This window comes from Varroa jacobsoni, unplaced genomic scaffold (assembly GCF_002532875.2).
Source record: "Varroa jacobsoni isolate VJ856 unplaced genomic scaffold, vjacob_1.0 scaffold_399, whole genome shotgun sequence".
Classification (NCBI taxonomy): domain Eukaryota; kingdom Metazoa; phylum Arthropoda; class Arachnida; order Mesostigmata; family Varroidae; genus Varroa; species Varroa jacobsoni.
The window spans coordinates 98,203-115,280 of NW_019213301.1; the positions used below are offsets into that span (position 1 = coordinate 98,203).

General features: G+C 42.3%; 1 protein-coding gene across 1 annotated transcript in view; it reads left to right on the forward strand.

Moving 5' to 3' along the window:
• Window positions 1–1,921: 1,921 nt before the first annotated feature.
• LOC111260098 (uncharacterized) overlaps window positions 1,922–17,078 on the forward strand; it is a 157,598-nt gene continuing 142,441 nt past the window's right edge. The window contains exon 1 of the mRNA XM_022832589.2: window positions 1,922–3,100. Coding sequence (XP_022688324.1) covers window positions 2,920–3,100 — 181 coding nt within the window. The 5' untranslated portion in view covers window positions 1,922–2,919. The remainder of the gene's footprint in view (window positions 3,101–17,078) is intronic.

Consider the following 17,078-nt stretch of genomic DNA (forward strand, 5'->3'; position numbering starts at 1 on the left):
CATAATCAGTCTATTTGGTTTCCATTACATCTGCTCGACTAGGCAATATTATGCGGGCTTAGGTTCTAAGCACCGCCACCTTCAGTCAATAGCTGGTAACTTTGCTTCGCATTACTCTTTTCCATCCGGATGCTGTTTGTTTCACTTCCCTTCATTTTTGTACAATTGTTGGACGGCTAAATCTCCCGTCGAGGGCTGATGATGCACTTGCTCCGTACCGTCGTTAACATGTCTAGCCCAATTACTGTTTCGTGCGAACCATTGCAATATATCTAGTTTCATAACTTGTTTTTTTTTTTTTTTCTATGTAGGAAACGCGCATCGAAGTATGCCTTTTCGATCTTCCAGGTCTTAAGCTTCATTTTGCTGTGAAGCAATTTTGCTATACTATAGCGAAAATGACAACAACAACAACAACACCTGTAAGGACTTTTGATAATCGAACGTTATTCAAAAGCGCGAAGACCAACGGAAGCCCTCAATGGCCCTGAGAATGTAGGCAAAGCTCTGTTAACGGTTTAGGTACGATACGAGATGTCGGTACAAATGTCTACGAAATGTTTATTCATGTTATTGTATTGAAGGGTTTGGTACCAGTTGGTAATGTACCAACATGTGTCATGTAAACGAGTCGATTAAATCCATTTGACTGATAATACCTGCCTGCTGAAGAGGTCGGCAAGGTGCTAGTAACTGAAAAATATTCAGATGCGGTAAGGTGTTAGGGGAAAAATCTGGATTCTTTGCTGCCCAGCGTTGTTTCGCCGCTCTTACAGGCAGACAATGATGCGGATAGGCCATTTTTAGCCGATGCAAGTAGTTACTGCAAACCTTCACCGATACGATCCGAAACGGATAGAGCCTTTTACTCGGGAAAGTTGACTGCTATTGTTACTACGTGCGGCTTCAGTCCCTCCTCCTCCTCCTCCTCCTCCTCCTCCTCCTCCTACGTATCCTGCATTTGAAGAAAACTAAGTTCTTGTAGTTAGTCATTAGTGGTAAGTAGTATTATTTAATTTTAGGGTAAGTCTCTATAAAATTGTATAATTAGTAGCTCTTAAGATTTAGCATGGTTGATTAGGTCAAAAATACAAATGTACAAACGCAGTTTGCTGGGAAGGTTCGAAGTGCTGGGAAGGGCAAGTTCGACAGTACCTTCAAGGCGCAAAAAGAATATTTCTATGAATTTTCTCTGAATACAGAAACAAATTTAAATTTTGCCAGTGAGTTTATTCGTAAAACTTTATGGTCGCGAAGTGTCGCCATTTTGTTTTCTGAATCATTTTAAAAATCAAGGTCATACACAAACTACTAGACCTTAGCTTGTGCAACTGGCCATAGCGACTTAACATTACTATTTTTAGTTCAGCTTATGTGTGTAACTTTCTAGATAGAAGTCACGTATGACTTCTGACACTCGCTACCCTTTTTGTATGAACAACTTTGTTGTGTGATGAATTATAACTTGTATATGTTGCTGCCCAGCTACGTCCGGTCAAATTCCGCCGATCGGGAAAATAAAGCACATATTTCTCAGTAAAAGAATACATGTATACATATAGGTGTGCTTAAGAATCCTGCTCTATGCTGGATCATCGTGAACTGATCGAGCACGGTTCTCATTTCAGACGTCAAATCTGTTACGTCAGCAGCATCGAACAGCTGTTCACACCACGGCAAACAGACAAACGCAAAAAAACGGATGACCGTAGCACCATACATCCAGACTCGTCCACCCACAAGCGAATACGCGTCAGCGAGGAATTAATAAGTTTGTTCCGTCGATCGTCGCTTGTCGTCTCAGCCGTTGTCCCACAATCACGTAACTGCGTCTTTACCATATTATCCTACTGTTGTTCGACAAACGCTGAGATAATCATCAGACTCGAGTTCATCCCTCTCCGAATGGGTGAGGGTGGAAGTAATTGTTCGACGCCGACGCCAGTGCCAGACCGTGTGTTGGTCACGGATGGTGGTGTGACAGCGGCGCCGCAAGTTTCCCCTTTCTTTGAAACACCAAACAGACCGAGCAGATGCAGTAAGGCCTTGCGACGTTGTGCCACGGACGACGAACGCATCACGAGTGTCGCCTGATTCGGCCTGTTCGTGCCTTGCCACATCGAAACGGTGGTTTTCTGGTAGCAGTACTTTGGTGCCTATCCGATTTCCATTTAGCGATAGAGGACGCTAACAACCCCTTTAACCGGGCTGATTTGAAGACCTGCTGTCTCCCTTTCCGTCTTTTCCTTGAAGCATTTGCCGAATTAGTGCTTAGCAGGTAAATTATGGACTATCGTCACGTTTTGAGCATTTCTGCTTTTTCTTTTGACGACCGTTACTTTGCTGGGAAACTATTGTCAACAGTGCGACAGCGTCACGTTTAGATTCCGGTGGTCCCCGCCTATCGCAATCAAGTTTAGTGCAGACGGCTGGCAGAATCGGAACTTTGACTCTAATCAACGGCGATGATTATAGTTGCACAATTTAACTTACTAGACAACAAAGCCAATATAATTGCTTGGCGAGTATGCCAGGTTAAACGTCGGCAGCCGTCAAGTGATGAAAAATATTTGGAGCTGGGCTAATCTAATTCATTGAACTAAAAAGACGCAACGGCGACATTACTGAAGTAGGATAATCGTTCGTTATTATTTTTGGCAACATTACGTCCTGGTCAAGCTTGATGTCGGCACAGATGCATGTCTTTGCCCGGTCCCGAATTTCAACGCTCCATTTGGGAACAGCCGTTGTATATGACGAAGCTCACATACCTCGATCAACAAGCGAATCAATCACAGAAAATTTGTGACCAAGCCGTTTGGGAACTAGATTCGTCAAAATGGCCTATTTAAACGTAACTCAAGAGCTAGCCAATGATATCGTGCTAATGTCGTCGTGTGAGTGCCGTTCGCGACGTGTATGAACGTGAAGGTGTTCTGCCGCGAGAACTCGATGGATACGTCGTCGTCACCACAGCTGCTGTTCGCCATCGTAGCGGTTGCTTTCGTGTGGCAACACGCCATGGCGACCTGTCATCCATTGCTCGGACGCGACAAGGAGGAGGAGGAGCCCCGTACTCGAGGAGAGGAGACATTTACACGTGAGTTTATGGATTCGCTGATTTTCATACGAGCTCTTTTTGAAGGACATGGCATAGAAAGTTGTCGATGAGTCACAGCTCTGAAGCTACGGGTATATTTAGATGCTAAGTTCCCAAAAGAAAAAGGCCAACTTTAGGCATATTTCGACAGATTGATGATGATGGCGACCAGAAGAAAATGTTCACAGTGTGAACCTTAGAGAAGTTCTAACGATTTACGTTGAAGCATTTATTGATCTACCTTTTTTTCGTAGGAGTTTGGACGACCTTATTCTTGTATAAAATCTAAAACATAACTTGAAATTTCATTAAAGAGATTCAAAATTACAACGGAAATTGTATTTTTGTGATAAAAAGGTTACCGACATTATCTCACGAACCTATTTAGCATCGACTAAATATTTGCTCGACCGAGATTGTTGTCCCATTTCAATTGGTCTATTTTATACACATACAGGTTCTGAGCCTGTTTTTGCAGTCAACCCTATTGAATTGACAGTAGAACCGGCCTACAATACCATACTTCAATTATATCAGTAATTTCAATACTTCGTACCGCTTTCGAATTGCATTTCCTTTTTATGGCACAATGTGGCACAAAGTTAGGCGTTTGCCATAAGACCCCTTGAACACCTTAGGACCTGAAATGCAGAGTCTTATATCTCAACATGAAATTTGCAATCGTACGTCGTGAACTATTTATCCTTAGTGCTGTCGTTACTATCGGCTGTATTAATGGACCTGTGATTATAGGGGTACTATAACACTAGCCCTAATCTTGATAGCTTTATGAAAGTACACGCATAAATAGAAGCATAGTCTGCATTGATATCTGCTATGGCCTATGTAGTTTCGTTCTCCATCTCTGGAGTCATCTCGGCTTCAACAACAGGTAATCTATATCCTGACAACTAGTACCCGTTATGCCCGAAATAGGTTGCTAGATTTCGTTCTTGGTCTTCACAGCATTGCTTTACAAGCTTTTTACAACTTCTTTTGCTTCCCTCAGTATACCGGTAATTTGGGACAACTTGACAGGACAGAGACATATTATATGGGGTTCTTCTAACTGCAGCATTTGAATAGAACAACCCCCCACAGTTGTACCTGTCGTATTATCCAAATAGCGTTCATTAGTGACGCGCTTGAACCTCGCGATCATCTTAACTAACCGCAACTGGCTTCCTTATTATATTATTGGCTGTGCTTATTTTCTACGAGTAATAATTTTCACTTCATACGAGTCTGCGTATTGATTCGTTATTGTCAAGCTGCTGGAGGTCGCGGACCCTGGTGGCCCGTCAGTGCCGTCCGCCCGGCCTTACACAGTTGCGTGCCATATCATAATAGCTTCTCAAAAAAGGCAACGATAGTCATTATAGAGCAGTGAGGAAAATAGAAAAAGAAACATTGCTGCCACTGTGTGCGATCAGCTGAGAGCTACTGCAACCCTTTAGGTTTCCCGAAGACAAGAACTTACCAAACCGAGTCAGAAGGAGAAAGGAGAGCTAGGGGCCGGTGTAGACGAACCTTTTGCTATGAGGCTTGTAGAAGGTGGCGACATCCAAAGAGCATTTCTTTCTATATAATATCTGTATCAACTCATTTATTAATTTATTGCTTTTGTTTGCATGATTCACTTTTACACCGCTTAACAGCTTTTTTCTTATCGTATCTAAACCTCTATTTGATTTAACAAGATATATTCTACCGTTAGATTAAATGAGTCATATTTTAGCGACCTTATCTAGTGACATTATGCGCCTCACAGAGATCCAGGTGGCGATATTAAATGTAAGCGCATCAGATCAGGAAAGAGCTTGCGTTGGGTATTTTCTTGGGGGGTGGGGTGGGGGAGACTGCAAAGGTGTACGAATTGTGATCCTGCTTGGTACTAGGTCATTATTCAGATCGAGTATAACGAGAACGAAAAGGTTAAATGGCACACTTATGCTCCATTCGAGCTGCTGGGGGTAGGTGTAAATGTTCGGTAGGTGCTACTACCGTGTGTCTCGAAAAAAGATGCTGGAGTGACAGGTCCTACGATTAACTGCCTGACCTTGATGCGTGATGGTATAGACACGGGTGCAGCGAATACCCGAACGCCTTATAACGAAAATCATAGTCAGATATAACTTGTTACGACGAGAAGCCTTTACTGGGTATGTAACTCGTGTGTGATCGTGTATTATGCCATAGACATTTGCAGTTGGGTGCATTAGGACTATAATTCATACGATACTTGACGCAATTATGTAGCATAAGTTGTTACTTTAATTAATTTAGAGAAACTTTTAAATTAGTTACTGACATTTGAGATATCATTGAATTACATGATTTCTGTTCAGAAAAGTATCTACGCACACTGGCAAACAAACGGTTGTGCCTTACGTACTACGTACGTTGAAAACGCACTGGCCACGTTTACGCGTTCAACCATCTGTTACTATTTACTGGTCGCCTTGTCGAGCGTACTCCATACATCTCATTACCTTGCTGTTGAAGATCGTCAGCTAGCAATTGTTCATGCGATTCTTCAAAGCAGACGCACTGCGAGTACCATTTGTATCTGTTTCGGGTTAACTGGCTGAAGTGAAACAGCTGCTGACAATGGCACTAGCAGCGGCAATGTGAAAGTCCAGATTCAGTCCCAGCCCGATTCGAAGTTTGCTTGTGTTGCCATTGGCACCACCCCAACCGCCGCGGTGATCGGCTTAACTGAAATGGCCTCGGTTGTTAGATTAGCAATACCACACGGAAGAAATCTGGCTATTTTGGCATCTCTTGCTTCTCTGTCATAATTGACAACGACAAGAACGAAATCATAAGCGTACTGTCCGCTACCGCATCGCAACTACTGTTACATATGGCGTTATGACCAAGAGAGAGAGAGAGGGAGAGAAGGGGGGGCAACGCATTTCTACGCCAAGCGTGGCATTACGCCTTACGGTACGAGACACGCGAGAAATTCGAAGCAAGCTAATACATTTGGGAAGATAAGCGGCGCCAATGTTACCGGCCGTAACGTAAATGAATATGTACTGCATGTAATGACCGTTGCGGCGCTCCTATCTGCACGAAGATAAAAAGAAACAACATGATTGAATCAATGAGCTGCGACGACCGCCGATGGTTTGCTATCTTGACGCCGTCTCTGCTGGAAAAAACAAGGCCTGTCGGCGAGTTCTGCTACTACCGCGGCGTAGAATGATGGGATTTCTCACTTCGTCTTACCGATAAACATATCGTGTTGTTTGACATTTGCTTACCTATATCGCCGCCATAGGTCAATGTGAAACGCTCAAATGTATGTTTATTTCATAGGTCGGCCGTAGGCTATAATTATTGATGGTAACCCCGCCCAGTGTACTCTGGGAACGACCTGATCGGGTACGACCTGAAGGGTAAATCGTAAGTGGTTAAGATTATAGGAGTCCTATTTGAGTGACTATAGACACACACGGTATGCGGCCCGCCTGAAATTCACGAGACATGATTAATCTTTTAGCTTTTGCCCATTTGCCTAAGGCTAGTTGTGAAATCGCTTTCTGGCAATTTGACGGTAGTATAACGTTAGCGAGATGCCTAGACTATCCAACTTGTTGGCGATCTTCTGGGTAGTTAAGCCTAGTGAAGACTAGTAAATGAACGTCGTAACGCTGCAAACCAATAAGATGGTAATTTATTCGCGACCTGAGGTGAGTGCGTGCGACTTTTATAATGGGGAAAATGTTTTACGAGAAAAAATTATTGCATCTGGCCCCCTATGTATCATTCGAAAGCACAATGATCAAAATGTAGATGGCAAAACTCAAGGAATAACGTAATACATAGCTCGAACTGAAGTCTTTCTGACAGTAATTTATTAACTAATCATCACGGAAACTAGGAATCGTTAGTCGCCGATAGACTACCGACAGTGAACCCCGAATTTTGTAACTAGCTGGGGGTACGTAGAAATGTAGCATGTAGGCGTGCACCTTTCCTGGAACTAGCAAAAATGACCCAATTATTAAATCAGTGGTTACCTAATGCGGCCTGTAACTTTTTGCTAGCTGGCGTTCGTCTAAAAAATACGGCGCACGCCAGCGGCGCATGTATGCTTGCTTATAGGATAGTAAATCAACATCAGTTAGCACAAGGAAGCAAACATACTTTGTAGGACAGAAGGATAAAATGTTTATAGTGGAGGAGTAGTCTGAGAAAAATTCAAATCAGAAAAAAATATTCTTTACGTAGCCTGCCAGGTACCAAGGATATTTGATTCATTCGTTATCAATGCATTTTATTAAAGCATAAATACATGTCTTGCTTATTTTTTAAACACTACGAATTTTTCAAGTACCATTACGATGCAATATATAAAATTTTAGTTAAAAAATGCCTCAATTTCTCATTTACTGCGTCTTTTTTTTCTCTAAAATAAGATGCACTTTCCTTAGTGCAGTTCAGGAAAAGCGTACTAAGGCCAAACAGGCGGCCCTAAGAGACAACGGTTTTTTTTATTTACTGGTGCTGCTACTGCTATTATCATACACGTACTACTTCACGTATATCTTCGAGATGGTGATCTATATGGAGATAAAGAATGGCTCTCTAATATGCGCTGCTGGGAGTACGTTACGCTATCCTTGTTAGCCGCGGTAGTCCCCGTGCTCACATCTATAATCGATTGTCCGCTAATGAAAATTTCCCCCACATCTGCTACTGCTGCCCCTACTGCAGGTAATGATTTCCTCGAGTTTGAGTGGAAAGGACAAAGACGACAACGAGGCCTGGACAGCGCGGACGAAAAGGAGGCCAGGGCGAGCCCACAACAAATGGATGAGAAACAGAAGGCGCGGCAGAACGAACTTTTAACTCAATCGTCTCTGAATAGTACAAAATAATTATGGCCACTTTTTTCCCGGTGCGCATGTTAACCGACCTGTTGTTAGCGAACTATTGCCTGTTTGCAAACAGGTTCAGCTCGCCTTTCTGCGTCAGCTGGTCCATCCGACCTTAAGGCTCACTGCTCTACCCGTAGATATTGTGACTATCCGGGACCGTTATCGAGTGGAAAAGCAGCGATGACGGGCTCGGTTGGACAACCCAAGTTCCGTTTGTTCTTCGGGTCAGATTGGGTATTTTCCCTAGTTGACAACAGTATCTTGTATGTAGGCGTCGACATGCGCCTACGAGGGAAAAGCAGTTTGCCTGTGTTCGACTAAGCATTTTATACGCGCGTCATTTGAAGATGCGCAAGCTGTCATATTGCTAAGAGCTACTATTACTAATAGGTAGGTTTTTGACACCTCGTAATTATACGGACATAACGAGAGTACAATAAAATACATTATATAGTAGCCGAATGTTCGTTATAACATTATATAGGTGAACCCTTCAATGCTGTGTTACAGTATGAGTTTTACGTTCTTTTTTGTGCGATGACTTTATTCTCTGTGCTGTTATTCTTAGATAGGCTTAATGAGTCTATTTTGTCAAAATTCCTTGTGTGTATTGTTATTATTACTTGGCGTGCATAGCACCTATTATCAGCGTCTGCTGCGTACCTGCAACGTTAAGGGCTCATCGGTTTCATTAAAGTATTAAAAATAATCAATAATCATGATTATGAACGGAGATCCGTCAAGTCCGAGCGATTCCGATTTTCGGTCTTAACAAGCTGAAAACAATGACAAATATCTCACGAGTATGTTGCGTTGCCATTCGAAGCCGCCCGTTTTAATTAAGCGATCAATGGCGGAAATTGTTGTGCTTCTCCAGTAACGCTGCGACTTCTCAAGATGTCTTAAGGCCCGGTTGTACCGTATTGGGAGATCTAAGATTAGAAAATATTCATATAAAGGATAGCAAAACATTCAACTCCAGGATGTACAATCGGGCCTCAACAGAGGCTGGTCTGTACTGATGAAGCTTTTTTCAAAATGAACAAGAAAGATATATCCGATAGTACACGGTTGCTTAGAATGAGCGTTTCTGAATTGGTTCTTCGCAAACAAAAATTTTCTTTAAATTTCCAATAAGACCTAAGGTCATAGAGCCTGGATGACGGAAAGAAGGACGAATTTCTTCTTCTCTGAACGATGTCAGTCACCGGTCCCAACAATCGCATAAATGTTCCTGCTGCTGTTGCTATTAAATCGGCGTGCCAAAACAAAACAAATCAACTCCAGACCCGACAGACTTTCTCTATAAACCTGTTTTTTTTTTTACTTAGGCCACCACCCCTAACCAAACGCTGTATATTACTATTGCCATTATTGGTACGGTTGATCTTAGAACTCTCAGTATTTCTTTCTATGAGTGTGCTTTCGAGGCCATAAAGCTACACTGTTTCCACTGCTACAACTCCTACAACTTACTCATTCAGGGTGTCATATTGTCACGATCAGTGCGGTGTTATTATCGTTATTGTTACAACGTTTATTGATGTTGCTACCGTCCGCAAGTAACGCATGACAGTTGTTACGAGCCTGTTGCTATTTTGTAGGGCCAATATAGCCGTCGCTTACGTTCTCTTCGTCCTGGTCTTGTTTGTTTCGACGTGCAAAAGCAATCGGCCACAACGAGTGCCCCATTCGGGTGAGCGTCGCGGTGCTAGCGGGCCAACCAATGGATACTGGCCAACCAGCGGAATCTTCAAAGTCTGTAGGCCCGACCCCGAAGACGATATCTGCGTTAACGCCGAAAATAGGAAAAGAAAACAACTACGAGGCAGTACTGCTCAGCGTTTCACGTTGAGCGTCGCCTGCGGCCGCTGTTGTCCAAGAGATTGTCAAAGAGTCGCATATTCAGCCAAGCAGTAAGCCAGTTAGCCCTGTTAGAACGGAAACACGCGTCGTCCGTTGGGAGGATTTACCTGCTTAAGGCAGGCAGATAGGATGAGAGACAAGGGCGACGCGCAGAATCGGGGACAGCTAGATAGACGTGGCCGAGAATTATGAACGTACTCGCAGTTGTAGTGGATGCGGATCATATGCGACGCAAAAATAACTCTGACTGTCAAAAATGACGATCACAACGGCGGTGGAGAGAACCAAAGTCAATCAAACATCCAGAAAGAGATCATTTGAAAAAATATTACAAGAGGATAACAAACAATTGGTACTACTACTACTAACGGCGCTATAATTGCCACTCATTCGTAGCTAGGAGAACTAATGAATGTTAACCTTGTCTTTAGCGATGTATGAGCTTGACTCTGTACGTCCCGTCCCCCATCGTGGACAAAGATGTGCAAGCAATGTAAGTCGGATAGGGAAAATAGAAGTCAATGAAAACTAGACGTACTCGGTAGGGGTTTATGCAGCGTTTTAGTACGGCTGCGGTAGAATAACCAGTGAAATTTGCTGTTTTCTCGATTACTACTATAGAGACTGGAAGCACTGAGATTTAATTTAACTACGTGCCTCACCAGGACAAATTTTCAAGCTTCAGCCATCGCCGTTGTATGGTTGCGGTGCAGTACATTAGCCAGGTGTTTTGTTCGACTTCATCAAGCGGAAGCAACATAACTTCGAGGAGCACTTCGACTGCAATGTACAGAAAATCAAAAATGAAGCCTAAAAATATAGGAGCTATAAAATAGTTGCTGGAATGGAGTCTCTGTCTAAATAAAAATTCGTTATGCCCTGCCGCTTCTGCAGATAACACTTGGCACATACGCTGAGCATAAATATCGAGCATTCGAATTCTGTATCTAGCTTTCTATACCGCTAACCGGATCCTAATGTTGAAATAATACAAAACGCATTCGCGTTGTACATTTTTGGCCTTCCAGAATGCAGGGGCGCTTTTAGCTAATGGGGGTTCACTCCAGGCCACTTTCATCAACTGAATAATAAAAAATATCTTCATTAGTCAGTGAGTTCACCATCGACCCCAGGCATTGGTAACACGACTCGAGTCATTTCGTGTATTCTCAACAATGTATATATACTGTTGGTTATATAGAGAGAACGCTGATGTCTCGTAGGCGGATGGAATGATAGAAACAGTTTTAGCTGCTTGACTACCGGCATGATCGATGAACAGTACTATCTATACGCGATGGCCGTCGTCGATGATTTTATCAATATTAGTTTTAAGACGGTTTAATAACGAGATTGCGATATCCGTGACTTCTTCAACAGAAGCAACGACGTGGACGTAAAGCCAGTGAGATGAGAAGTTTAACAGGCGATGCGCAGGAGGTCACACGTATCGCTCAGGCTTGCTCCTGCCGTTCAGCGTTGAACGTCGCTGAGTTCAAACGGTGACAGCAGCTCTTCTGGTGTCCATATTCTTGTGATGATGATGATGTTACGAGACGATGACAAGCAAAGAGATAAAAGACGTCCTCTTACCCGTCGCTATACTCAATATAGGCGTCATTCCGTGTGTTTTGTGTACCCCTGAACACTCTCCATATTTTGTCATTGTCACCCTTTTTTCTTCTAGGATTGGCGACGACAGCAAACTGCTGTCTATGAGTCATATACTGAACAGAATCTAAGCCGGAAGCTCAGAGAGTCTTGTGACGGCATCACAGACCTGTTTGGTTTACTAGTAGTGTTTTAGCACCCTCTCAAAAGTGACAGCACAACACAATCAAATGAGAACATTTATGCTCCTCCTGGATACGACTGCTGCTGTTTCCAACGAGACGTGAGGACTTTGTTTCAAACCTAGTTACATTTTTCTGGTTTATTTTTGTCTCGATGAGCGTATAGTACTATAGGTGAAAGCAATGTTTATTTGTGAGCGAAGTATTCAAGTTTTTTTGGTAGATGGCCTTTGCAGGGTCAAATTACTTTGAAACACCATGTTACTATCGCTAAACTCTATGGATTTAGACAGCCACGGATTTCAGGCATCAATGACTGCCAATTGCGGTCTCGTCGCCGAGACTGTAAGTGTATTCGGTGAACAAAGTTCAAGGCTGCACTATCTGTCAAACGCGTTCAGGCTATGCAGGTGCCTGAACTGACACGTTTCGAGTAGGTCCACAGATTGTCGACTAGGTTCCCGGGATAGCTTAATGGGTAAGGAATTTACCTTAGGGATACGTTGCAGTCGAGGTTCGAACCTAGGTTCCGCGATGGCTGAGAGCCAGCCACCCAGTCAGCCCTCTGTATGATGTGGGTATGCCTAACGGCGATCCTGAACGTAAAACCCGAAAAATAGAGACTGAGCCAACAGTCTCATAGCAGTAGCGAAAACATTTAGCTGCATGAAGTAAATTGTCGAAGGTAGCTTAAGTGACATTAATTAGGATTGTGCACACTTGCCAATTCTTTATGGTCGAGTAGGCGAAAGCTAGTCATAGACATGACGGGCCCGACAAAAATAAAGATGATAATTGTCTTCACCGCTAATAATGTATGAAGTAATAATACATTATAATACGTAGTAAATAAGCGCATGCTCTGCTGGAGCATACTGCGAAGATCGGCCGTTGCACGCCTTGTTAAAGCACGGTGAGCTACATATCTGATAAGGTCTTTCCTGGTGTCATTGAACAAGCGGTCTGACGATACAGAATACAATTTACTGGCTGGTCGGTCGATTCCACTCGAAAAAAACGACTCCCGACACAGCCCACAAGCATTTCCAAAACGACTACAATGACAGACATTTGGCTTGCTATTTATAATAATAGTAATAATACACACAATAGTCCAATCTTATTTGCGGTGAAGCCGCAAGATAGCTCGCGCCTTTAGGCCAGCAAAAAAAAAAAACGAGATCATTAGCTGTGAACTACGAGATTTGCCGCGATTAGCAAACGGCATCACCCTTAATACCTTCAGTCATCCTTATGTAGACACCACTGATTTGAAAAGGAAGAAAAAGAAAACTCATATAAAAACTGTGTACATTTTTTTTTAATTAGTTCAGCATAGACTTACCTGCAAAGGTCTTTTTGATAGTAACAATTATTAACAGTGAACTGCACAGCAAGGTATGACTTACATACGAGCTGGATTCAATGAAAAAAACTGCGAACAGATGAATCCCGCACCCCAGATGTCTTTAACTCCGGGCAGCTAGCGCTAGTTGGCGTATTTCAAACGATACGGTCGGTGTCCGTCGAACAAGCCGCTGACTCACTACGCGCACTAGCAATTGCCGGCCAGTTGATTAATGTGCCTACTACATCTACTGTGTCCTAAATTTAAGGTGCCGTTTATACAGCTGGATAATAGACACGATGTCTTCATGCGGCAAACAGTTTTCGCTGAACATTATCTGCTATATTATCTTTTATCGCTAAACTAAACGATTCGCGATTGCTGTTACCGAGCACTGGATGGGCATAGATCTGTATAGAACAGAATTTCCAATAGCTAACTTACATCCGAATCATCTGGCCCTTTTTTGTTATTGTTAAATGTCGGCACTGGGCTCCGACGCCACTTGTTGTCGGTGGTTGTTGCCGCTACTGATACTTCAAAAATAAGGTATATCATTTTATCGCATTTTTCCTGCAGCTGCTACCAAGTGGTCTGTAATGCTGAACTCTACCGCTATAGTAACCTGTGATCCTCTGTGTTAGCGTTTGGCGTCCTACTATGTTAAGGTCAGCAATAATAGCAGTGACGGCAACTGTAATTGTGGACCCCGAAACAAAGACCGTTGTCTTTACCCCCCTCTCTTCGTCTGTTCTTCTTTTGTTGTGATGTTCACTATGGATAGCGTTCCGGTGCTATCTCTCGAACTCGTCTGCACATACCTGTTCATTCACATAGACGTGTTTTAGCTAATGGCGGCAATACAAAACAGCGTCTTTGGTAATCTCTAACAGGAATTAACAATGACATACTAGTGAACTGGTCCTTTAGCTACACAGAGAAGCGTAACCCAGGCAATTATATGGGTAAAGTAGAACTCTGAAATCTAAAACAGAGATCAAATAAACCGGACTGTTTGCTTCTCCAAGAGAATGTCGTGTGCGGTATGTTCGGTAGGGCGAAAGTGACCGGGTAATTTGAAACAACTTTTAGGTTCATATTTTAGCAGTTTTTATGTCGTGAGGATGGTGGGTCCACAGGTAGGAAATCGATAATGAAATAAAGTATTCAACGATACGGGTGGGTAAGCTTCAAGATACCCAAGCCGTTATATCAACACCTGTATCCAGTTTATTGTAACTGCCCACTTTCCGTGTAGGGAGTATAAATTTTATTAGGGTTTTTGCACAGCTGTATAAATGGAGATTGTTATAACGGGTATTTACTATGAACTATGAAATCAAACGAACTTGTTTGTACTTTTATTCTTCTTAGCCTCCTATAGGAGTATTTCTGAGCTGTTTAGAACAAACGCGCAACATATGGGCAGTTCAACTTCCTTTTACGGGTCACTTATTCGCTATTGTGGATCTGTGCCATCTTTCTAGACATAATATTAAGACCATGTATAGCATCATCGTCACCGCCAACATCCGAGGGTCAATGGCCGATTGTTTTAATGACAGCGAAGTATCTTCAATTGGCCTAACATATGCACTGTTAGGACCTAATAGCACTTGAGACTCAACTTATCCGGGCTAGGTTGTTCACGCTTCCTAACGGGGGGTGGTGGGTTCGTATCGCATGCATTATGTAGGTCGATTGGTGTGCGGTATTTTTAGATATGGAATTTAGTTTTCCATAAATGAATCAGTTTTTATTTGCGAAATTGGCGGAGAACACAGTAAGGTTATCAGATTATCATTCATCAATTACTACATAAATGTAGCTCGTATCTTAATTTGTCGAACAGCGCCATCCCAGCTTTGCTATAGCAGACGAAGTGGGTTACTTCTTAAACTGAACGTCCCTCCGATGGGTTTGTTTGTTTGAATATTTTCATTGCTAATCTTTGATTGTGATAATCGATGATATTTGAGTCAGCCTAATGAATAGTTTCCATGGACAGTTTCAATCAGTGAGCGCTAGATAGCTCAACAACATTGCCAACATCATCGAGCAAAACATCGTTTCCAGATCACGAAACTAGGTATCAGGAGCCATTTTCTCTTCGTCTTCTTGCTATAATTGAAGCATCGTTGATGATAGCACTAATGACGTTCTACTCTAATTACAGGATACCACTTACTAGCCAATTCGAGCTGTTATGGTTAAATAACAAATTGAAAAAAAAAAAAGAGATAGTTGATCGCATTTCCGCCAAAATAGTCACTGTTGTTTTTCTTATGTAGCCAACACAGCTTTCCCGGAGCCTAGGAGAGTCCTGCACATTACAGGAATTCCAAGTTACGCTCTTGGATTAAGTAATAGTCCATTTGTCATCTAAAGCCGAACAGACAGGTAAGTAGTTAGTAATATTTGATCCGCTAGCGGCGACAACTATAGCTAACGGAACAAACATAGGGCAAAACAAGGCACTACGAGATAATCTGCTGATGGCAAAAGATTGACAAGACCGCACACTACTGTCAAAGAACTATGGAAACTTAACTGCCGTAAAGTCAAAGCGAAGTAGTCATCTGTATAGCGTGTCTTACTTAATATGCTACATTCTTCGAGTACCTAGTAAAAAAAAATATCACGCACCACTATTCGAGCATGGCCTGTCTATACGTAACAGCAAAGTACTTTTGAAAGCAGTTGTGTCCTTTGTTGCTCGATGTAGGTACTGCAGTCCTGGTTAATCACTTTATGTATAGGTATATATTAAACTTGGACCTCAGGGCCGAAAGGCGTTGTGACGGCTTGCTCCGAGAATATTAAACAAATCCAATTTTCAAATTACATTTTTTTGCAAGAATAAACTGGTTGGAATCGGAACGTGTAAAGGGAGATAAGAGTCTACGTCAAGTGACGTAAATTCGGTGCGTTATTGCCTAGGCATAGAGACCTAAGGTTGATGAAGGTAACGTCCTTTTTGCCTATTCACTCAAAGAAGCGAGCCGTTAATGGAGTTCTGATCGTTAGTGTTGCTGATCGACTCGGAAATCCCATATTAGGTACTATTTTAGAACAGTTTTTATCTAACGTTTTAACGTCTAACCGTTTTTATCGACATTTTCTGGCTATGTGTTGATAGTCTGGTTTGGTTATAGTTCAAAAAAAGAAAAATTGTATACTATTACGTATACAGTTTGCCTTAAAGGCGCCCCGACCTGTATTAAATCCAACTGGAAAGTATTACGAGCATTAATAGCTAGCAAATACAGGCAATCGTAACATAAAATTGAATATAGGACATGGATGTTGCAACAAAAAAACACGTGATCTTTTTTTGGGGACCTGAATAGATCTTTGTGTTCTTGTTAACATCAGTTATAAACTCAGTTATATTTTACATCTTTCCTTTATGGCTACGTCATACGGTGATAAGTAAACCAACGTATATCTATTTTCTGCCAGCGGATAAATGGCGATCTGAGGGTCAAATGGAGGAAAATGAGAAGTCTGAGCGACCCGTGTGACCAATTAATCCTCATACTTGTATGTGGGATTCGAAATTACTCAGACAGCTTTCTGCGTTACGTTTATGATTTAGGGCGTAACTCAGTTGAGTGTTTGGCCGGCTCGATTTACAATGACAAATAGAAAAAAAAAATTAAGTTAGAAATAATCGTTTCTACGTGTGCCAGTGCTTTATAGTAGTGATGGGAATCCTTCTTGCCCCGCCTACTTACTATGAACGATCGAAGTTTTGAAAATTTTTATCGGCCCGTTGGATAACGTACTTAACTAAGATTTATATATAAGGAGTAATCAACGCAATGGTTCGACGGACCAATAACAGAATCGGAATATCTGTCATCTCGTTGCTAAACTTCTGTCATTCATCTGGTTTTGATCTTTAACTAAGAAAGTTGCGGGCATAAACTAAATCGTTCTGGGCATTACCTTAACATGTGTTGCAGCAATGGGGTCGCGCATGACAATAATACTTTTCCATACACGCATTTTCCGTTCATTTTTAATAAAACGTACACCTCGAGCACGTCGCATGCACTGTCCGGCTACCTTTATCACAA